This window comes from Podarcis vaucheri, assembly GCF_965113315.1.
Source record: "Podarcis vaucheri genome assembly, chromosome: 10".
NCBI classification, from domain to species: Eukaryota; Metazoa; Chordata; class Lepidosauria; order Squamata; family Lacertidae; genus Podarcis; species Podarcis vaucheri.
The window spans coordinates 76,124,033-76,147,666 of record NC_138748.1 but is presented as its reverse complement, the minus strand read 5'-3'; the positions used below and the strand labels follow the sequence as shown (position 1 = coordinate 76,147,666).

Here is a 23,634-nt window from a genome sequence, read left to right as displayed (position 1 = left end):
TACTGTAATTTAATGGGTGATTTTCCCCCCAAGCCTAATTGCAAGAGGGGAACGGAGGGGCTGCAGGAACCAGGGACGTCTCCTGATGGGCCCATCTTCACTCTTGAACCCCATGGGGCAACCCCAGAGCTCCTCCTTATTCTGGGGTTTGGGGAAGGTAGTATTTTTCCATAGTCCCAGAAGTTTTTATTCAGTCATGCTGCTAGGGAGCTTTCCTACCAGAGGCCAACAGTTCATATTGCTATCATACTGATTTTACTGTTGTTTCTGCTTTTGCTGTCATGGAACAGCTGGGTGCCGGGGGGGGGAGGCACCAGTTGGGGGACCTAAAAGGGAAGAAGGCTGAGATCCTGGGGACTTGTGGTGGGATGGCAGTGAGCAGAAAGAGGGAGGAAAGGGAGCAGAACGGGAGGGTTGGTTTTGCAAGCTGAGGAGGAAAGAAGGTTTGGTGAGCAGGAAGAGGCTGGGGCAGAGAGCAGTTTAGGCTCAGAGAGGGGAGAGGAGGGGGCCAGGAGACCCAGAGGAGGCCGGCTGCTGAAGCATCCAGGGAGACTCCCCCTCCTGCTGTGACCAGCTCCCCTCTCCCCTGGTCTCCCAGAGCACACAGAGAAATCCAGTTCAGACCCATGAGCCTGTACATTATATTAACGGGCGTAGGGGTTTTTTTGTCCCAACATGCATCACTTTAATCTCATTGACAATGAACTGTATTTTCGGCCCATTCAGCCCGTTTGGAGAAGTCCCTTTGGAGCTCCTGGCAATCTCTCTCCTTGCAATCTCTCTTTCTTTGCTCCGGTTGGCTGGACTCCTCCCTTTATTCCGCAGGGACCCGCAGGGCTCAGCCCGATGAGCTGTCGGACTGAGCAGCCTGGCACCTAGATTTTTCTGTAACACCCCCCCTCCCAAAGAAAGGCTCCACATCCACGCCCATGGGTGCCTGTGGCCAGCCCACACCCTGGAGCATCTGCATCTCTGCCCCAGCTTGAAAGTGAGGGGCTGCAGTGCTGGCGAACCTGATCTACCCCTCCCCGTCCAGACCCAGGAATGGCCTTGTGGGGTTGGACAAGAGAGTCCCATCTGGGTGGGGTGGAGGGGGCAGTGCGGGGGCTTCTAACTGTAAAGTAGGGAGGGCCCTCCTGAGCCATCTAGTTGAACCCCCAGCATAGCAGGAATCTCAGCTAAGCATCACAGGCAGGGGGCCATCCACGCTCCCCCCACCCCACCCAAGGAAGGCCCTCTCCCCACTGGCTGTGCCAGACTGCCCTCTCAATGGCCCCTCCTGGCACACTTTCCTGTGGCCAACGACTCTTCCCCAGGGGGGGCATCTGAACAAGAGACCCCCCCTGTAGGGTGCTGTGTTGATGTCCGCCAGGCGAAGGAAACTCAAAGCAGCTGCGCATTGGCACCGAGGGCTCCCAGACTTCAGCCCGTGCCCTCCAGGTTTCCTGAGTGCAGGCATCGTGCTGGCTGGCACTGAGGGGAACTGCAGGCCAACCTGCCTCGGGGGCACCTGCGTGGAGATGGCGGTGCCAGGGAGAAGAGCCGCAGGTTCAGCCAGAGGCTCCTAAAGGCTCTGCCCAGTTTCTTGGCGTGGAAGATGTGACCAGCCAGCAGGGGCTGGGGCTGGCCCCTCCTGGCCCCTGTTACCCAAGGTAAAGGACCCCTGGCTGGTCAAGTCCCGCCAAAGGCGACTATGGGGACTTACTTCTGAGTAAGCGTGCAGCAGAAGGCAAATCTCTTTGAACCGCGTAGGGGTTACTCCTAAGTAAGCGTGCATCAGGCAGGGCTGTAGAGTGGTGCTTCCAGTTTGCACATCTCATGGGATTTAATGTCTTGCCATTATAAATGCACGGGGATAAGTGCATTTATAGAGACACATTTCCACAAAAAGACCCAAACTCCGGCATGTGGCCGCAGGTGATACAATAGGAGCCTTTCTGCAAATGGCCTTTGCAACACAACTCACTGGGTGGTAACAAAGTAGACACATTGGCCTCTTTGCAACGTAGCCCCGTTTCCTCAATGAATCCACCCATTTCAGTAAAACCTGAGCTGAAATAGTAAGGAGAGCAAAACAGCAGCCTGTCTGACCCCCGTCAGCCCCCAGACTCCCCCAGTCACGTGGCAGGAGATTCTTCCTGAGCCCCCCCCCCCTCCGTGAGATGGGTATGATATCATGGATGATCCAGTGATGATTCATATGATCCATTGATGATCCACATGATCCAAGCAGACTCGTCCAAAGAGCAGATCTCTATGCCTGAATGAAAGGGGTCTGCGGTGATGGATTCTGGAGTCAAGGAATCCTCCCTTTCCAGTGATCTCTCAGGCTCGCCAGGAAAAGGCAGCGAGCAGGAATCCTCAGGCATCCCGACGGACAGACAGACCTGTCATGTTGCCAAAACACGAACTCGGAGTCTGATCTGATTTCCATGCAGAACTCATTTTGTGACTTCGCTGTTGGATTGTCGGGATCAGCCCCTCCCCCCTCTCCTGATCCCCCAGAAGGAAGACCGGGGGGGGGTTCCTCTCCTCCTTCTCCCCCCCCCGCTCAAAACCTTCCCTCCCCTCCCGGCACATCCTTCTCTCACCCCGCCCCCATCATCCCAAATCCCTCCCCCAATACATTGCTCCTCCTCCTCCTCCTCCTCCAATCGGGTTTCTGCTCCAGAAATGTGGGGCGGGGAGCCCCCCTCCCAACCTTTCTGCTTCTCCCGGAAGTGGAGCTTCCACTCCGGATTGCTGCTCTGCCCCATAGCTGGGGGGGGGGCGCTTTCTGAAAGAGGAGGGAGGAGGCAGGGACCCCCCCCCCCGTGGATGTTGCAGGAAAGGAGGATCGGGAGCGAGGAGAAAGAGGTAAAGGGGCAGCGGGGGGCGGAGAGGGGGGGAAAGGACCCAGAGACCCCCGCCAGCTCCCCCAAGCGCCCCCAGGGGGCTTTCCTCGCAGGGCGGACCCCTCACCCGTCTCCCCTGGCTCTGCGCGGAGAAAAGCGGCCCATGAAAGGGTTAAGGGGCGCGAGAGACGCCTGGATAGAGACCCCCCTGTCCCTCCCATGTTCCCTGGGGGGGGGCGCCTCCGGCTGGAGAGATGGGGGCTCAGGGTGTGGGGTGAGCAGAGCCAAGGGAGCCTCTGGATGCAGGGGAGACTCCGGGAGAGAGGGAGGGGGTAGAGGGGGGAGGGAGAGGAGCATCCCTGGGGCAGGGAAGGGCAGCATTGGCGGCGGGGGGGAGAGATATCGCGTCTCCATTGTGGCAGCTGCGGGGGATCTCTGGTGGAACAGCCTTGGCCTCTCTCTCCCGCCCAGTAATCGACCCCCCCCTTCAAGGCGACCACAGAGGGATCCCTGGAGAGTGGGGGTCCTGTCCCCCCACCCTTCCTTCCTGCAATCTCCATCCTCTTCCTGCCCCATAAGCCCCTGCCCTGTCCAGACACAGCGATTCTGCCCAGTCCATTCCTTGGTCCCCTGGAGAGGAGAGGAAATCCCCAGAGGAAGAGATGTCAGTATTTGTGAAAAGAAAAGAGAAGGTTCTGGCCTCCCTTGGTCGCCTCAGCCTGGTCCTTGGGCCCTTGTCAGCATAAAAGAGTCCACGAGAAGAGCATCCTTGCAGAGAACTTTCTGCTTTTACTTCAGGTTACAGACGCTTCAGGTTACAGACTCCGATAACTGAGAAATAATACCTCAGGTTAAGAACTTTGCTTCAGGATGAAAACAGAAATATTGTGGTGGTGGTGCAGCGGCAGCAGGAGGCCCCATTAGCTAAAGTGGTGCTTCAGGTTAAGAACAGTTTCAGGTTATGAATGGAACTCTGGAACGAATTAAGTACTTAACCCGAGGTACCACTGTATTCTCAAAAGTCTTTCTGCAAAAGCGACTGACCAACTGTACACACATCAACACTGCCAGCTTTCACCAACCAACCAACCCAACACCAAACTAACATTTCTCACTCTATATATACAACCCGCAGCTTTTTAAGCATTAAAGAAACAGTGGCCAATTTTTAGCCGTGACAAGAGGGGAGGGGGGAGGCCTTCTCAGAAGCGGCTCTTGGTTTCCGCAATCCCACCCAGGAAGCAGCCAGAAACCTTTTCCTCTCTCTCAGGCTTCCATCTTTAATTGTCCTTTCTTGGTCATCAGAAACAGGGGTGCAGAGTCCATGGAATGGCTCTCAGGATTGATACGGAAGTTGCACCTCAAAAGCATTTCTGTTCCTCTTATTCTTTGTAGCCAATGTCAGAGTGACTGACAAGCTGAGATACAACCCATCAGCATCCGATGACAGCGACTGCATGAATCTTTTGTCACGTGACAAAGACACATGAGAGCAGAAGCAGCCAAGCAGGCTGGGAAGTGCAGGGACTGCACAGTCATTTGGGCCTCCTCAATTTATTCAGGCTTCACTGCTAACTGTGGAGTCATTCTGACATGTGACGGAGTAGCCAGTTGCACTTTGTGCTCTCTGTAAGATTTCAGCAAGAGTCTGTCTGTCTCAGCCGTGAGCAGAGTCTGTGTGCAATCTCAGTCAAACTGTTTGGAACCATGTGGTTTATGAAGAAGCTTCTTTTAATTCAGTAAAGCTTTTATTCTTTAAAACTCTGCATTATTAATTTACACTGCGTGTCATCTTCCCAGTCCAAGGACCCCTTTTCAGGATAGACAGTGCCTGGGACTGGAGGCTCTACACACCGGGCGTGCCTGTGGAGGCCAAAGACTGCCAGTATTAGCACAGGTGAGGTGTGTGACCTCCCTAAATTTACAGATTGTATATGAATGAGAAGTCGTGGGTGGGATTATATTTTACAGCAATCGTGTGATTTTCTCCACCTATAACATTTTGTGAGCTGTTATAGCAGTACGAATTCCAAAATAACTTTTAAAAACCCCACAAGATCATCATCATCATCATCATCATCATCATCATCACATTTATACCCCCAGGCCTTAGTTTGCCTCCCCATGATCTAGAGAAAACACCAGCTTTGAATCATGCAGAGTAAAACTACCAGAACCTTCTTGAACCGATAGGTTAGGAATTATCGCTGTACTTAGAACCGTACTTTTCTATGCCTGTACAATTTAGCAGAGTAACATTCTCCCTTTTAAACTTACAGCGGATGCATTTGCTTAGGCTCGCTAAAGCCTCTAAAATAAGTTTCCTTGGTAATTTCCACTTTAGTCCCTCATAAAAAGATAAGACATGACACAATCTTCTATAAAAGTCTAAAAAGAGTTGACTCACACATTCTGTTCACAAATGGATCCCAGAAGGCAGTGACCCCCAGGCTGCACACCTGGTCCTTCATGGGCACAGTTACCCCATCAGGACCAGGAAGGCTCCCACCCTCCCCCAGGGACAGTATTTCTGACTTGTCAGGATTCAACCTCAATGTGTTAGCCGCCATCCATCCTCCAACCACCTCCAAACAGACACACAGGGCATTCACCATCTTCACTAGTTCCAATTTAAAAGAAAGGAAGAGCTGGGCATCATCCACATTCTGGTGAACACCCAGCCCAATCCCCCTGATGATCTCTCCCAGTGGCTGCATATAGATATTAAAAAGCATGGGGGAGAGAATGGAGTCCTGAGGCACCCCACAAGTAAGCATCCAGGGGTCTGAACACTCACCCCCAACACCACTTTCTGGACATGGCCCAGGAGGAAGGAGGGGAACCACTGCATAGCAGGGCCCCCAGATCCCCTAGAGGGTTCAGTAGGACACCATGGCCAAAGGTCTCCAAAGCCACTGAGAGATCTAGCAGAACCAGGAAACAGCTTCCCCCCTCAGCCTCTGGCCCGTTGGAGATCATCAACCAGCACAACCAGGGCAATTTCAGTCCCATGATGAGGCCTGAATCCCCATTGGAAGGATCATGGCGGCAGGAGATTTCCTGGTCCTGCACCCCCAAAAGCTCCAGCCACAAGACTTTCATTAGCTTTGAAGGGGCCATATGATACATTGTGGTCTTTTCTTCGAAAAACAAATATTTTGAATACTTTTACAGTGCCGTATGATGTAAATATGGGATCCGGGTGGCGCTGTGGGTTAAACCACAGAGCGTAGGACTTGCCAATCAGAAGGTCGGCGGTTCGAATCCCCGTGATGCGGTGAGCTCCCATTGCTCGGTCCCTGCTCCTGCCAACCTAGCAGTTTGAAAGCACGTCAAAGTGCAGGTAGATAAATAGGTACCACTCTGGCGGGAAGGTAAACGGCGTTTCCATGCGCTGCTCTGGTTCGCCAGAAGCAGCTCAGTCATGCTGGCCACATGACTCGGAAGCTGTATTGGCTCCCTCGGCCAATAAAGCGAGATGAGCGCCGCACCCCAGAGTCGGCCACGACTGGACTTAATAGTCAGTGGTCTCTTTACCTTTACCTTTATGATGTAAATTTTCTTTCTGTTTCCCTTGTTCCACATCGGAGAGACTTTGATACACAGCTCTGAGCCCATCTCCCTGTCAGCATCGCCCTAGAGCCAGTGCACCAACTGGACTCTTGCACCTCAACCCCGACTGGGCTAGGCGAGCTGGGTAGCACCGCCAGAGACCTCCTTCTTGCAGGAACAGGTCGCAGTGCTGTGGACTCACAGCTTAGAGCTGAGAGCACCGGATTCACTGTCTCAATACTTCAGTCGTTGCGCAGCAGAGTTTTGCAGAGTCTTGCAGAGTATAAACCACTCGGAGAGCAGCTCTGTAAAATATCTTCCTTTTATTCTATAACTACAACTATGATACAAAACTATATACAGAGCTGAATATTCTAAGCATAAATCAATGCTACACTGAGAGTCTGCAGCTGCTCTTAGCAGCAATCTTATCTCTAGGATCTCTAACACTCTCACTCTCTCCGATACACTGACTGACTGACTCTCTCACACACACAGATATGTTGCTGGGCAGAATAAGTAAATAGGCAGGACACGCCTCCTCTTCTCTGTGGAGAGTCAGCAGAGACCATCAGGAGATGGTCAGGAGATTCTTGGGTATGGGAGGGGTGAAATCTCCTCATCCTCCCCCATTTCATCCGACTATTTCAAGAATCTTTAACATAACTGCAATTTACACATACATTCCAAAAGTTGTTCTTTGCTTACAACCTTGGTTAACATATCTGCAGGTATCTCTTTTCCCGGCATATAACACACTTTTACAATACCATTTTGAATACACTCTCTAGCTCGATGGAGCTTGATTAGCAGATATTTTGTCCGTTGCTTACATCCCTCTGAGTGGAGCAATGTTATACATGCTTTATTATCCTGATAAACCTGAACAGGAAAAGCAACTTTCACTTTAATGTCATTAAACAGTTGCTGCAACCACTCTATATCCATCAGGGAAAGAGTTAAAGCATTAAGCTCTGCCTCGCAGGAACTTAAGCTTACTGTTGCCTGCTTTCTGCAACACCAATCAAAAAGACATTGATTGTACAAATAACACACTCCTGATGTGCTTTTGCCATCCACTGTGCCACTTCCGAAACTGGCATCAGCATAGATCTCGAGACCTCCAGACTTTTGACTTGTAAGTCTCAATCTATAATCCATAGTTCCTTTTAAATATCTTGCTATCCGTTTTAGCGCTTTCCAATCCTGAACTGTGGGTTGATTGGCATACCTGCTGATTAAATTCACACTCACGGCAATGTCAGGTCTTGAGCATCTTGCTATGAAATTAAGTTTACCCAACACACTTCTGAAAAATGTTGCATCAGGAAAAACCTCAGCATTTGCATCATGCTGGTAACCTGCGACCATGGGGGTATCCACAGGATTTGCATCAGTCAGGTTCAATTTCTCTATTACATCAGTGATCTTACGTGACTGATGCACCAAAACATCACCCTGAGCACTTCTCTCAATCTCAAGAGAAAGATAATTGCTAACTTCTCCTAGGTCTTTTAAATCAAAATGCTTTTGCAACTTTGCCAAAGTGCTTTTGTAGATGTTTTCATTCTTCCACACAAATAATATGTCATCTACAAAATAGATGCAATAAAGCTTATGCTGATTGGACTCTTTAACAAAAACACATGAATCAGCCTTTCCTTGCACAAAACCTAAGGAGAACAACACTTCAGTTAGCTTGGTGTGCCAGCACCGTGCACTTTGTTTCAAACCATACAGGGATTTTTTCAATTTGCAAACCATTCCCTTTTTTACCTGCACACCATCTGGGGGTGACATATAAATATTTTCATTTAGAACACCATACAAAAACGCAGTATTAACGTCATGATGGGAAATCGTCATACCCTCTTCGGCAGCTATCTTCAACAACAGTCTAACACTTTCAAATCTTACTGTTGGAGAATACGTTTCATGGTAATCCTGATCAGGTGTCTGAGAAAAACCTCGCGCCACTAGTCTGGCTTTATATCTGACTACTTTTCCACTCTGATCAGTTTTTACTTTGTAGACCCATCTACTGTCTACACACTTCATACCTGGTTCAGCTGGAACCAATTCCCAAGTATTGTTCTGTTTCAGGGAACTTAACTCAGCTCTCATGGCATTCAGCCAAGGTTCTGCATCTTTTGCAGACAGATTTTTAACTTCCTTATAATTGACTGGTTCAAAGACCACACCAGAGTTGCTTGTGACCGCAGTCTTTGCAAACTCTTCAGAAAACCTTTTCGGTGGTACACCCTGAATACATTGGTCATGCAACTTCTCATTCTTATCTACAGACAAATTGCAACACTCTTTCTCAGTTGCTTCTGCAGTGCCTGTACCTGAAACAAAAGGCAATTGGTACAATCCATTTACACATTTTGCATACAGAATGAGCTTGCCATCTCTAAGAATTTCACAGCGAGATTTAGCAAACACCACCTTAAACCCTTGACGATCAAGCTGGGAAACACTCAACAAATTGTCCTGAATATCAGGCGCATACAGGACATTCTTAATAGTTGCATTCAGGCTCTTTAAGAACACAGTTCCCTGAGCCACACTCGTGAGAACTGTCCCATCTGCTTGATGAATTTCTTTCTCTTGCTTCTCAAGCTGAACAAAGAGATTCTTATCTTTGGCCACGTGGTTTGAACAGCCAGAGTCGACCACGAAGAAACTCCGCCCACGTTGACTGGAACAGCGAGAGATCAAGGCCTTTGAAGTAGCAGGTGCTTGGGGATTTCTTCCTCCTCCCCCTCTGCCTCTGAAGTTTCCCTTCTTCTTTGAAGACTTCTTACACTGGAAACTCAAATGGCCTTGTGCTCCACACGAATAGCACCACTTCAATTTCAAAGCTTTAACAGCAGCAGTTTCACTTTCACTTTCCCCTGCTGAAGACTCAGGCACATTTTCAAGCACATTTTTAACAGCACAATTTTCCCGGCTTTCTCTAACAGCCTGTCTGCGATCCCACTCATTCAGAAGCACGCTAGACACATAATCTTCTGTTAGCCGGTCAGAAGGCATTGTGGAAATCTGGGCAGCTACTCCATCATAAGACTCATCTAGGCTATTGATCATCAGCATTGCAAATACAGCCTCTGAAATAGCCAGGTCTCGCTGAACAAGGTCCTGTCTGAGACGCTTTAATTGAGATAGATGGCTAGGCAAATCACCACCTTTCTCCAACTGCAGCCTGCACAGCTTCTTAAAGAAAATCACACTGGAACCAGCATTCTGCCTCAGATGCATATCTCTCAACTTATGCCAAACAGCTTGTGCAGTCTCTTGACCCTCTAAGTTCACCAGCAAGTGGTCTGAAACACTCAAAACAATTGTCCCTCGGGCTTTCATATCTGCAGCATGCCACTCAGGCCAATTATCTGCATCCTCATTGGGAGGGTCATCTTCTATCGTGTGAAATAGCTTTTCCCTCTGTAAAAGCGCTTTCATCTTTACTTGCCAAACTGCATAGGTTTCAGGCGTGAGGAGAGGAAAGGACAGAGCCATCTGGCCAGAATGTGCACAGGCCATGTCTGCTATTACTTAGAGCAAGACACTTCCCTCGTGCAACACAGATAAAGCCTTGACTCCTTCAGCCACTCTCTCTCCCACTCAGAGCGCAATTAACAGGCAAACAGGGATGCTATCTTCTTCCTTTGGCAGTCAGCAACATACCTCCATAAATCAAGCAGCAGCAACAGCAACAGCGGCAGCTTGAATACTCTGCTCCAAACAGCTCTGCTTCTGGGCACCGCAAATCAGTCCAGCATGCAGCGTCCGTTCCACCGTCCGGCAATCAGCAACAGAAACCTCTGGCGACTGGGACGACTGGGACGACTGGGATGACTGGAACAACGTCAGGTCAGACGACTGGAACAACGACTGGGCCCATAACCGATGTCAGCATCGCCCTAGAGCCAGTGCACCAACTGGACTCTTGCACCTCAACCCCGACTGGGCTGGGCGAGCTGGGTAGCACCGCCAGAGACCTCCTTCTCGCAGGAACAGGTCACAGTGCTGTGGACTCACAGCTTAGAGCTGAGAGCACCGGATTCACTGTCTCAATAATACAGTCGTTGCGCAGCAGAGTTTTGCAGAGTCTTGCAGAGTATAAACCACTCGGAGAGCAGCTCTGTAAAATATCTTCCTTTTATTCTATAACTACAACTATGATACAAAGCTATATACAGAGCTGAATATTCTAAGCATAAATCAATGCTACACTGAGAGTCTGCAGCTGCTCTTAGCAGCAATCTTATCTCTAGGATCTCTAACACTCTCACTCTCTCCGATACACTGACTGACTGACTCTCTCTCACACACAGATATGTTGCTGGGCAGAATAAGTAAATAGGCAGGACACGCCTCCTCCTCTGTGGAGAGTCAGCAGAGACCATCAGGAGATGGTCAGGAGATTCTTGGGTATGGGAGGGGTGGAATCTCCTCACTCCCCCCTTGAAACTGCTGTGTTTGTAGCACTGCCAGCCTGGGCAGTGTGTTTGGGGGTCCTGGGCTGCCTAGACAACCAGACCCCCTTCTCAGCCCGGCTGATATGGTCCCAAGGAAAGCAGAGCAGTATGTTTGGCACCAGCTTGGCTGCAGGAGTTGAATGAAGAAGGTGTGCAGGACACCATCCAACCGTCTTAGAGACTCCACTCTGGATTTGTGTGGGTTTCCCTCCATAGCCTTTTCTTCTCCTGAACATAACTCACGAGGCAGTGAAGGTTTAGGACCAGAGTTTTCCTTCTCGATGGGCTTCCCTGGTTGACGTGCCCCATCTGCCCTTCACTTTCCTCTGCAGGATGGGCAGAATCTGCCTTCTAGACTGTGGGATTCACTGTTCTTCTCATCCTCTCCATCCACCAGGGCTTGACTTCAGGTGCAGCAGAATTGCCCAGCCCCCCAAGGATTTGAGACCCATCAGCTATCCTCACCTGGTTTTGCCAGCCGCTTGAAGCCATTCCTGGGATTGTGGCCCCTGATTCATCCTGACAGCTTCTGGAAGGCACAGGTGAGAGCTGAGTGCAGGGTGGGGACCACCAAAGGTACATCCACTCCCATGACACCTCATGACATCATATAATAGCTATGTTTGAGACAGAAGCGGAATGAATTCCTGTCTCTAGAAATAACACAACTTCAGGCCATCAATAATTCAACACGATATATTCAAGGTTGAAGTTTTCACTAGTACAGTTATCCATTGGCCTTTAATATGCAGCTTTTTCAGTGTCACTTTAGGATGGGCTCAAGATCAGGCAGGCCATCATTATTATAAGGAGCAGTGGGGGTCTGGGATTCCGATGTGCCAGCTGCTTTTCTTCTGCTTCTCCTGCTCTCGCCATGCAATGTGAGGCATGTAGATGGAGGTCCATCTCCAAGAACAGGAGTTTCCCTGAGCACTCATTCAGCTGACCCCAAGCACCAAGCCTTGTCACTAGTTCTCTGACTGACCCAGACCACAGTCCCTGGAGAAGATGTAGACCTGGGCCTCCCAAAATGGTCCACATGGACCTCTTGTGGCCAATGAGACTGTGCAGGTGATTCATAAAGATCTAGAGGTGGATGCAGGATTATGATGCAGAGGATGGGGAATGTCCAAAGGAACGATGGACAGGAGAAAGAGAGGGCCTGTTCACGGACAGAGAGCAGCTGCCTTTCCTGTGAGGAAACAATTGATTTGAAAAGGCTGTATTCCAAGATCATGCTGCTTTATTAGCAATGATTGAGGATTATGAAAGGTGGTGATGCATTACTCTCATTTGATGACATTGCTTTTTCATTTCCAAAAATTTGGGAACATGGGTAGGACAGTGGAGAATGTAGGAGATGTTGAAATAAGAGAAGGGGCTAATGGAGCTTGATGTGCTCTCTTTCCCTTTGTTCTCTTCCTTGAAACCCAAACAGGATTTCCTTTATCCCACTCTGAAGAAGGTGATGGAGAAGACATTCAGAATTCCAAGGAATGGGGCACCTTTCATTTCATTAGGAATAGAAATTGAAATGTGTGAAATGTGGGATATGCTTCATTGAATGAGGACACATAGCTCACATCAATGACTCTGAGAGGAGAAACCATTTAAAAGTATGGTGTTTCGGAAAAGTTTCGCTGATAGTGGAAAACTTAGAACACATCAGCGGATTTACATTTACAAGAAAGGATTACAATGCAGGGAGTGTGGAAGAACTTCAGTCAGAGAGGATTCCTCAATATACATCAGCGGACTCACACAGGGGAAAAACCATTTAAATGCATGGAGTGCGGGAAAAGCTTCCGTCGGAGTGGACACTTAAGTTCACATCAACGGACTCACACAGGGGAGAAACCATATAAATGTATAGAGTGCGGAAAGAGCTTCAGTGATAGTGGAGACCTTAGAAAACATCAACGGTCTCACACAGGGGAGAAACCATATAAATGTATAGAGTGCGGAAAGAGCTTCAGTCAGAGTGGAGACCTTAGAAAACATCAACGGATTCACACAGGGGAGAAACCATTTCAATGTATGGAGTGTGGAAAAAGCTTCTGTCGGAGTGGACACTTAAGTTCACATCAACGGACTCACACGGGTGAAAAACCATTTCAGTGTATGGAGTGTGGAAAGAGCTTCAGTCAGAGTGGACACCTCAATAAACATCACCAGACTCACACAGGGGAGAAACCATATAAATGTATGGAGTGTGGGAAGAGCTTCAGTTGGAGTGGACACCTCAATAGACATCACCAGACTCACACAGGGGAGAAACCATTTCAATGTATGGAGTGTGGAAAGAGCTTCAGTCGGAGTGGACACCTCAATAGACATCACCAGACTCACACAGGGGAGAAACCATATAAATTTATGGAGTGTGGAAAGAGCTTCAGTAAGATTGGAAACCGCAATATGCATCAACGGACTCATACAGGGGAGAAACCTTTTAAATGTAGGGAGTGCGGAAAGAGCTTTAGTGATAGTGGAAACCTTAGAAAACATCAACGGATTCACACAGGGGAGAAACCATTTAAATGTATGGAGTGTGAAAAGAGCTTTAGTGATAGTGGATACCTTAGAAGACATCAACGGATACACACAGGGGAGAAACCATAAGAATGCATGGAATGCGGAAAGAGCTTCAGTTTCTTTTCTTTTTTATATATATATATAAAATTTATTAAGATTTTTGAAATATTACCATAAAAATGAAAAAGAAAAAGAAAAATACAAAATAAAAACAGTTAAAAACACACCTATTTTCTATTACTTATTTTCCTTTAGCTTATTTCCCGGACCTCCTCATACCTCCCTTTTTTGTATTCCGCTTCAATTCATTGGTTCAGCAAATCCTTACCATTAGATTTTAACCCAATTATAACCCTTTTTTCATATTCTCTTAAAGCATTACAGCTGGGAACCCTTAATTGTGATCCAACATCATTCTATCATTCATTAATTTTACAATATTTCTGTAGATAGTCTTTAAATTTCTTCCAATCTTCTTCCACTGCCTCTTCTCCCTGGTCTCAGATTCTGCTAGTCATTTCTGCCAGTTCCATATAGTCCATCACCTTCATCTGCCATTCTTCCAAAGTGGGTAGTTCTTGTGTCTTCCAATACTTTGCAATGAGTATTCTTGCTGCTGTTGTAGCGTACATAAAAAAAGTTCTGTCCTTCTTTGACACCAATTGGCCGACAATGCCCAGAAGAAAGGCCTCTGGTTTCTTCAAGAAGGTATATTTAAATACCTTTTTCAGTTCATTATATATCATTTCCCAGAAGGCCTTAATCCTTGGGCACGTCCACCAAAGGTGAAAGAATATACCTTCAGTTTCTTTACATTTCCAGCATTTATTATTGGGCAAATGATAATTTTTTGCAAGCTTGACTGGGGTCATGTACCACCTGTATATCATTTTCATAATATTCTCTCTTAGGGCATTACATGCCGTAAACTTCATACCTGTGGTCCATAACTGTTCCCAGTCAGCAAACATAATATTATGTCCAACATCTTGTGCCCATTTAATCATAGCAGATTTCACCGTTTCATCCTGAGTATTCCATTTCAACAGCATGTTATACATCTTTGACAAAATCTTAGTTTTGGGTTCTAAGAGTTCTGTTTCTAATTTTGATTTTTCCACCTGGAAGCCAATTTTCTTATCCAAATTATATGCCTCCATTATCTGATAATAATGAAGCCAGTCTCACACTTTGTTTTTTAATTTCTCAAAACTCTGCAGTTTCAGTCTATCTCCTTCTTGTTCCAAAATTTCCCAATATTTCGGCCATTTGGCCTCCATATTGAGCCTTTTCAGAGCTTTCGCTTCCATCGGTGACAACCACCTTGGGGTTTTATTTTCCAATAAATCTTTGTATCTTATCCAAACATTAAAAAATGCTTTCCTGACAATATGATTTTTGAATGCTTTATGTGCTTTGACCTTATCATACCATAAATATGCATGCCATCCAAATACGTTGTTAAAGCCTTCTGGATCCAAAATGTCTGTATTTTCAAGAAGTAGCCATTCTTTCAACCAGCAAAAAGCTGCTGATTCATAGTAAAGTTTAAAGTCTGGCAGGGCAAATCCACCTCTTTCCTTTGCATCAGTTAATATCTTAAATTTTATTCTGGGCTTCTTGCCCTGCCAGACAAATCTAGAGATAACTCTCTGCCACTTCTTGAAACAGTCCATCTTGTCCACAGTTTGCAATGTCTGAAACAAAAACAACATTCTAGGCAATACATTCATTTTTATCACAGCAATACGACCCAACAGTGAAAGCTTCAAATTTGACCAAATTTCTAAATCATTTTTCACTTCTGTCCAACATGTTTCGTAATTATCTTTAAATAAGTTCCCATTTTTGGCTGTCATATTAATCCCCAAGTATTTCACTTTCTTAACCACAGTCAGGCCTGTCTCATTCTGAAACCTCTCTCTTTCAATCGGTGTTCAATTTTTCTCTAAAACCTTAGTTTTTAGCTTGTTCAGTTTATATCCTGCCACTTGACCAAATTCTTGAATTAATTCTAAAACCCTTTTAGTACTAGATTCTGGCTCCTGTAACATCAATACTAAGTCATCTGCAAATGCTCTCAGTTTGTACTGTTTGGCTCCGACCTGTATACCTTTAACCAACCGGTCCCTTCTAATCATATTCAGCAAAACCTCCAGGACTGATATGAAAAGCAGTGGGGAGATTGGGCACCCCTGTCGTGTCCCTTTTTCTATCTTAAATTCTTCCGTCACCACATTATTTACAATTAATTCAGCCTTTTGTTCAGAGTATATTGCACCTATACCATTTTCAAAACCTTGGCCTACCCCCATCCCCTGTAGGTTCTTCTTCATGAAACTCCAAGAGATGTTGTCAAAAGCTTTCTCCGCACCCACAAATATCAGAACTGCTTTAGTGTTTATATTCACTTCTAGTTTTCCCAATACAAAGAGCTTCAGTTTCAATGCAAGCCTTAGAAGACATCATCTGACTCACACAGGGGAGAAACCATTTAAATGTATGGAGTTTGGAAGGAGCTTCAGTCCGACTGGAACCCTTGATTTGCATCAACAGACTCCCACATGAGAGAAACAATATAAATGTCAAGTAGACAGAGGTTCAGTCCTAGTGGAAGTCCTACATCTACAGACTCATGGACAGGAAGAACTTTAACAGTTGACACCCTACAAACCCATCAACCCTCAAAGAGGTCCTGTGTGAGTGTCTGGAGGCGGTTGGAGAATGGATGGTGGCTAACAGATTGAGGTTGAATCCTGACAAGATAGCAGTACTGCTTTTGGGGGAGGTGGGCAGGTGTGGAGGATTTCCTGGTCCTGAATGGGGTAACTCTGCCCCTGAAGGCCCAGGTGTGCAGCCTGGGAGTCATTTTGGACTCACAGCTGTCCATGGAGGCGCAGGTCAATTCTGTGTCCAGGACAGCTGTCTACCAGCTCTATCTGGTACACAGACTGAGACCCTATCTGCCTGTGGACTGCCTTGCCAGAGTGGTGCATGCTCTGGTTATCTCTCGCTTGGACTCAATGCGCTATACGTGGGGCTACCTTTGAAGGTGACCCAGAAACTAAAACTAATCCACAATGCAGCAGCTAGACTGGGGACTGGGGACTGGGAGTGGCTACCGAGACCACATAACACCGGTCTTGAAAGACCTACATTGGCTGCCAGTACGTTTCCGAGCACAATTCAAAGTGTTTGTGCTGACCTTTAAAGCCCTAAACATCCCCGGTCCAGTATACCTGAAGGAGCGTCTCCACCCCTCATTGTTCTGCCTGGACACTGAGGTCTAGCTCTGAGGGCCTTCTGGCGGTTCCCTCACTGCGAGAAGCAAAGTTACAGGGAACCAGGCAGAGGGCCTTCTCGGTAGTGGCACCCTCCCTGTAGAACGCCCTCCCACCAGATGTCAAAGAGAACAACAACTACCAGACTTTTAGAAGACATCTGAAGGCAGCCCTTTTTAGGGAAGCTTTTAATGTTTGAGGTATTACAGTATTTTAATGTTTTTCTGGAAGCTGCCCAGAGTGGCTGGGGAAGCCCAGCCAGATGGGCAGGGTATAAATAATAAATTATTATTATTATTATTATTATTATTATTATTATTATTATTATTATTATTATTATATTTCATAAAAATTGGGAACATGGGTAGGAAGCGGGGGAATGTAGGAGATGTTGAAATAATAGAATAGATGTTGAAATAATGGTGATTGATTTGTTCTTTCCCCTTTGTTCTCTTCCTTGGAATCCAAAAAGGACTTCCTCTCTGCCCACTCTGAAGAAGGTGTTACAGAAGAATGTCAGAATTCCAGGGGATGGGAATAGACATTGAAATGTGAAAAATGTGGAATATGCTTCACTGAATGAGCACACATAGCTCACATCAACTAACTCACAGGAGAGAAACCTTTTAAAGATTTGAAGTGTGGAAAGAGTTTCACTGATAGTGAAAAACCTAGAATACATCAGTGGACTCCCATGGGTAAGAAAGGATTCAAATGCAGGGAGTGCGGGAAGAGCTTCAGTGAGAATGGAAACCTTAAATTACACCAAAGGACTCACACAGGGGAGAAACCATATGAATGTATGGAGTGTGGAAAGAGCTTCCGTCGAAGTGATACACTTAGAATACATCAACAAACTCACACAGGGGAGAAACCATTTAAGTGTGTGGAGTGTGGAAAGACCTTCAGTCATATTGGAAACCTTAGAATACATCAACGTACACATACAGGGGAGAAACCATGTGAATGTATGGAGTGTGGAAAGAGCTTTAGTGATAGTGGAAGCCTTAGAAAACATCAACATATACACACAGGAGAGAAACCATTTAAATGTATGGAGTGTGGAAAGAGCTTCAGTTTCAGTTCAAACCTTAGACAACATCAACTGATTCACACAGGTGAGAAACCATTTAGATGTATGGAGTGTGGAAAGAACTTCATTCAGATTGGAAAACTGAGAATACATCAACGGACTCATACAGGGGAGAAACCATATACATGTATGGAGTGTGGAAAGAGCTTCAGTCACGATGCAGGCCTTAGATCACATCAACGGACTCACACAGGAGAGAAACCATTTAAATGTATGGAGTGTGGAAAGAGCTTTAGTTACGATTCAGGCCTTAGATCACATCAACGGACTCACACAGGAGAGAAACCATTTAATTGTATGGAGTGTGGAAAGAGCTTTAGTTACGATGCAGGCCTTAGACAACATCAACGGAGTCACACAGGAGAGAAACCATTTAAATGTATGGAGTGTGGAAAGAGCTTTAGTGATAGTGGAAACCTTAGAAGACATCAACAGACTCACACAAGGGAGAAACCATTTAAATGTATGGAGTGTGGAAAGAGCTTTAGTGATAGTGGAACCCTTAGAATACATCAACGGACCCATACAGGGGAGAAACCATATGAATGTATGGAGTGTGGAAAGAGCTTTAGTGATAGTGGAAGCCTTAGAAAACATCAACATATACACACAGGAGAGAAACCATTTAAATGTATGGAGTGTGGAAAGAGCTTCAGTTTCAGTTCAAACCTTAGACAACATCAACTGATTCACACAGGTGAGAAACCATTTAGATGTATGGAGTGTGGAAAGAACTTCATTCAGATTGGAAACCTGAGAATACATCAACGGACTCACACAGGGGAGAAACCATATACATGTATGGAGTGTGGAAAGAGCTTCAGTCACGATGCAGGCCTTAGATCACATCAACGGAGTCACACAGGAGAGAAACCATTTAAATGTATGGAGTGTGGGAAGAGCTTCAGTTACGATTCTGGCCTTAGATCACATCAAGGGACTCACACAGGGGAGAAACCATATGAATGTATGGAGTGTGGAAAGACCTTCAGTCGGATTGGAAACCTTAGAATACATCAACGTACACATACAGGGAGAAACCGTTTAAATGCATGGAGTGTGGAAAGAGCTTTAGTTACAATGCAGTCCTTAGACAACATCAACGGACTCACACAGGGGAGAAACCATTTAAATGCATGGAGTGTGGAAAGAGTTTTAGTGATAGTGGAAACCTTAGAGGACATCAACGGATTCACACAAGGGAGAAACCATTTAAATGCATGGAATGCGGAAAGAGCTTCAGTCAGAATGGACACCTTAGAATACATCAGCAGACACACAGGGCAGAAACTGTTTAAATGTATGGCCTGTGGAAGGAGCTTCAGTCAGAGTGGAAGCCTTGATTTATGTCAACAAACTCACACAAAAGACAAACCATATAAATATCAGGAAAGTAGGTAGAGGTTCAGTCCTAGTGGAATCCTACATCTACAGACTCATGGACAGGAAGAACTTTACCAGTTGACACCCTACAAACCCATCAACCCTCAAAGAGGAAAAGCTGTTTAAAGGGAAAGATTGCAGAAAGTGCTTTAGTTATAATGGAGTGTTTAAGGAATATCTAAGGACTCGGAGGGGAGAACCCATTTAGATGTATGGAGTGTGGGACATGTTCCTTTCAGAGTCCACTTTTTTCTTCACAGCAATGAACTCAACTCAGCACGAAATCCATCTTAAAAGCATGTCATGTTCTGGTGTTTATATGTAAAATTGTATAGTAATGAAAAAATGAAGGTAATGTCTCACTCTAGCGAGTCTAATTTTAGATGTGAGGTACCTTTTGATAGTGAGGGGGAGTTGGTGAATCTGGATTTCTGGTGGTGAGTGAGGATTAGGGCTGGGCGATCTATTAATCTCATCCTATACCGGTTTCTAGATGACATTGTGATAACTTTTCAAAAACAATTGATATGGCAACACACCACAGATCACAGTTTGTGTTTTTGGGAAGCTCATTTGCCTGGAAGCAGCCGGCAGAAAGCTTTTCTTCGTGAAGCCCCTGCAGATGCCGAGTTGCTGACTTCCCTCCCAGACGACAGGAAGCGAAAGACACACCTCCATTGCCCTGTGTCCTTCCAGCCTCTTTCCTCCCTTGCTCCCTTCTGCCGGTTTGTGTGCCTGACTTGGATATCCTGTGTGGTGTATTTTAATATTGCTGAAACTGGATTTGCTCTCAGGAGCTAAGTTTTGTGCCTCACTGGGGACCCAGTGAGAACTGTATGCTTTGAAAGCTCAGTAAACTATTACTGAAGAAGTCCTGCTGCCTCTGTGTGTTTTTCTGACCTCAGTGTGGGACTTGCTCTGCACGTGGCCCCTACCCTGCTGCTACTTGGCCCATGCCCTGGAGTTGCTCTACTCAAGCATGCAAGATGGTTTTTGCACCAAACTCTGTCATCCCCCCCCCCACCGCATGATCTCCAAGCACTGCTTCTTCACCCAAACCTCATCCCTGCCTCCTAAGCATTCTGAAGAAAACTGATAATACTGTAAGTTAATGGGTGATTTCCCCCCAAGCCTAATTGCAAAAGGGGAACGGAGGGGCTGCAGGGACCAGGGAAGTCTCCTGATGGGCCCATCTTCACTCTTGAACCCCATGGGGCAACCCCAGAGCTCCTCCTTATTCTGGGGTTTGGGGAAGGTAGTATTTTTCCATAGTCCCAGAAGTTTTTATTCAGTCATGCTGCTAGGGAGTTTTCCTACCAGAGGCCCACAGTTCATATTGCTATCATACTGATTTTACTGTTGTTTCTGCTTTTGCTGTCATGGAACAGCTGGGTGCCGGGGGGGGAGGCACCAGTTGGGGGACCTAAAAGGGAAGAAGGCTGAGATCCTGGGGACTTGTGGTGGGATGGCAGTGAGCAGATAGAGGGAGAAAGGGGAGCAGACCGGGAGGGGAGGTGTTGCAAGCTGAAGAAACAGGGTTTGGTGAGCAGGAAGAGTCTGGGGCAGAGAGCAGTTCAGACTCAGAGGGAGGAGAGGAGAGGGTCAAGAGACCCAGAGGAGGCCGGCTGCTGAAGCATCCAGGGAGACTCCCCCTCCTGCTGTGACCAGCTCCCCTCTCCCCTGGTCTCCTAGAGCACACAAAGAAACCCTGTTCAGACCCCATGAGCCTGTACATTATATTAATAGGTGTAAGTTTTTTTTGTCCCAACATGCATCACTTTAATCTCATTGACAATGAACTGTATTTTCTGCCCATTCACCCCGTTTGGAGAGGTCCTTTTGGAGCTCCTTGCAATCTCTCTTTGTTTGAACAACCCTGGACAATTTGCTGCCATGAGCAAACTTTGCCCCCTCCCTGCTAACTCCTAACTCTAGATCATTTATGAACAAGTTGAAAAGCCACAGGTCCCAATACTGATCTTGAGGGGACTCCGCTTCTGCTCCTCTTCATTCAGAGTACTGTCCCTTTCTTAGTACGTGTTCCCCCCTCCCTCCTTCCTTCTGCGCAGTGAAGGGAACCCTGCAGAAAAGTTCTGGGGTGAATTTTGCTTCCCCACACATCCAACACTGGTCAGCATTCAGGGAAATGGAAGAGGAAAGCTGGCCACAATCCAAGAGACTGAGGTCAGCAGAAAGCGAAGCAATGCCTACTCAAAGGGAAACCTCTTCAGCTTCCAGCCCGTCTGCTCCCACAATGGCTGGAGAAGAATTGCCATTTGGGAATGGCACAGCTGAATGGAATCCCCACAATCGCTCTTGCTGGAGGAATAGGGGCACTTAGCCCTATACTATATAATAATAATAATAATTTATTATTTATACCCCGCCCATCTGGCTGAGTTTCCCCAGCCACTCTGGGCGGCTCCCAATCAGTGTTAAAAACAGTACAGCGTTACAAATTAAAAACTTCCCTGAACAGAGCTGCCTTAAGATGTCTTCTGAATCTCAGGTAATTATTTATCTCTTTGACATCTGATGGGAGGGCGTTCCATAGGGCGGGCACCACTACCGAGAAGGCCCTCTGTCTGGTTCCCTGTAGCCTCACTTCTTGCAATGAGGGAACTGCCAGAAGGCCCTCGGCGCTGGATCTCAGTGTCCGGGCTGAATGATGGGCGTGGAGACGCTCCTTCAGGTATACAGGACCGAGGCCGTTTAGGGCTTTAAAGGTCAGCACCAACACTTTGAATCGTGCTCGGAAACGTACTGGGAGCCGATGCAGATCTCTAAGAACCGGTGTTATGTGGTCCCGGCGGCCACTCCCAGTCACCAGTCTAGCTGCCGCGTTCTGGATTAATTGCAGTTTCCGGGTCACCTTCAAAGGTAGCCCCACGTAGAGCACGTTGCAGTACTCCAAGCGTGAGATAACCAGAGCATGCCCCACTCTGGCGAGACAGTTCGCGGGCAGGTAGGGTCTTAGCCTGCGTACCTGGTGGAGCTGGTAGACAGCTGCCCTGGATACAGATTTGACCTGTGCCTCCATGGACAGCTGTGAGTCCAAAATGACTCCCAGGCTGCGCACCTGGTCCTTCAGGGGCACAGTTACCTCATTCAAGACCAGGGAATCCCCCACACCTTCCTACCTCCTGTCCCCCAGAAACAGTACTTCTGTCTTGTCAGGATTCAACCTCAATCTGTTAGCCGCCATCCATCCTCCAACCACCTCCAGGCACTCACACAGGACCTTCACCGCCTTCACTGGTTCTGATTGAAAGGAGAGGTAGAGCTGGGTGTCATCTGCATACTGATGAACACCCAGCCCAAACCTCCTGATGATCTCTCCCAGCGGCTTCATATAGATATTAAAAAGCATGGGGGAGAGGACAGAACCCTGAGGCACCGCACAAGTGAGAGCCCAGGGGTCTGAACACTCATCCCCCACCACCACTTTCTGGACACGGCCCAGGAGGAAGGAGCGGAACCACTGTATGACAGTGCCCCCAGCTCCCAGCCCCTCAAGACGGTCCAGAAGGATGTTATGGTCGATGGTGTCAAAGGCCGCTGAGAGATCCAGCAGAACTAGGAAACAGCTCTCACCTTTGTCCCTAGCCCGCCGGAGATCATCAACCAGCGCGACCAAGGCAGTTTCAGTCCCATGGTGAGGCCTGAATCCCGATTGGAAGGGATCCAAATGGTCCGTTTCCTCCAGGCGTGCTTGGAGTTGTTCAGCAACCACCCGCTCAATCACCTTGCCCAAGAATGGCAGATTTGAGACTGGGCGATAGTTGGCCAAATTGGCCGGGTCTAAAGATGTTTTTTTAAGAAGCGGTTTAATGACCGCCTCTTTCAGCGGGTCTGGGAAGGCTCCCTCACAGAGGGAAGCATTCACCACCCCACGAAGCCCATCGCCCAGTCCTTCCCGGCTTGCTTTTATTAGCCAGGATGGGCAAGGATCAAGGAGACAGGTGGTTGGTTTCACGCGTCCAAGCAGCCTGTCCACATCCTCGGAGGTAACAGATTGGAATTGATCCCATATAACAGGACCAGACAGAACTCTAGCACTCTCCCGCCCTGGCCCTGCTCCCACGGTGGAGTCTACCTCCTTCTGAATCTGAGTGACTTTATCTGCAAAAGACTTTGCAAAAGCATTGCAGGAGATCTTGGGGTCCCTACCAGGCCCCGGTGGTACAGGTGGTTCTGATAGATTGCGAACCACCTGAAAAAGTCTCCTCCTGCTGTTTTCTGCAGATGCAGTGGAGGCGGCGAAGAAGGCCCTCTTTGCCGTCGCCATCGCCACTTGGTAGGCTCGACGTTGAGCTCTAGCCCGTGTCCGGTCTGAATGAGTTTTCTGCCACCGGCGCTCTAGCCGTCTCAACGATTGTTTCATCACCCTCAGCTCCGGGGAAAACCACGGGGCTGTCCGGTCTCCATGCAATCGGAGAGGGCGCTTCGGAGCCAGACAGTCAATAGCCCTGGTTAAC

At 47.4% G+C, this 23,634-nt stretch overlaps 2 protein-coding genes across 2 annotated transcripts in view; both read left to right on the top strand.

The window, feature by feature from the left end:
• Nucleotides 1-23,634, top strand: part of LOC309542344 (uncharacterized protein) — a gene marked incomplete at its 3' end in the record, with an annotated part of 97,180 nt that overhangs the window by 69,809 nt on the left and 3,737 nt on the right. The window contains exon 2 of the mRNA XM_082241074.1: nt 17,153-18,747. Coding sequence (XP_082097200.1) covers nt 17,375-18,747 — 1,373 coding nt within the window. The 5' untranslated portion in view covers nt 17,153-17,374. The remainder of the gene's footprint in view (nt 1-17,152; nt 18,748-23,634) is intronic.
• Nucleotides 2,682-23,634, top strand: part of LOC309541298 (uncharacterized protein) — a 63,984-nt gene continuing 43,031 nt past the window's right edge. Inside the window, exon 1 of the mRNA XM_082239006.1 lies at nt 2,682-2,856. The gene's annotated coding sequence lies outside the window, so the exon portion shown is untranslated. The remainder of the gene's footprint in view (nt 2,857-23,634) is intronic.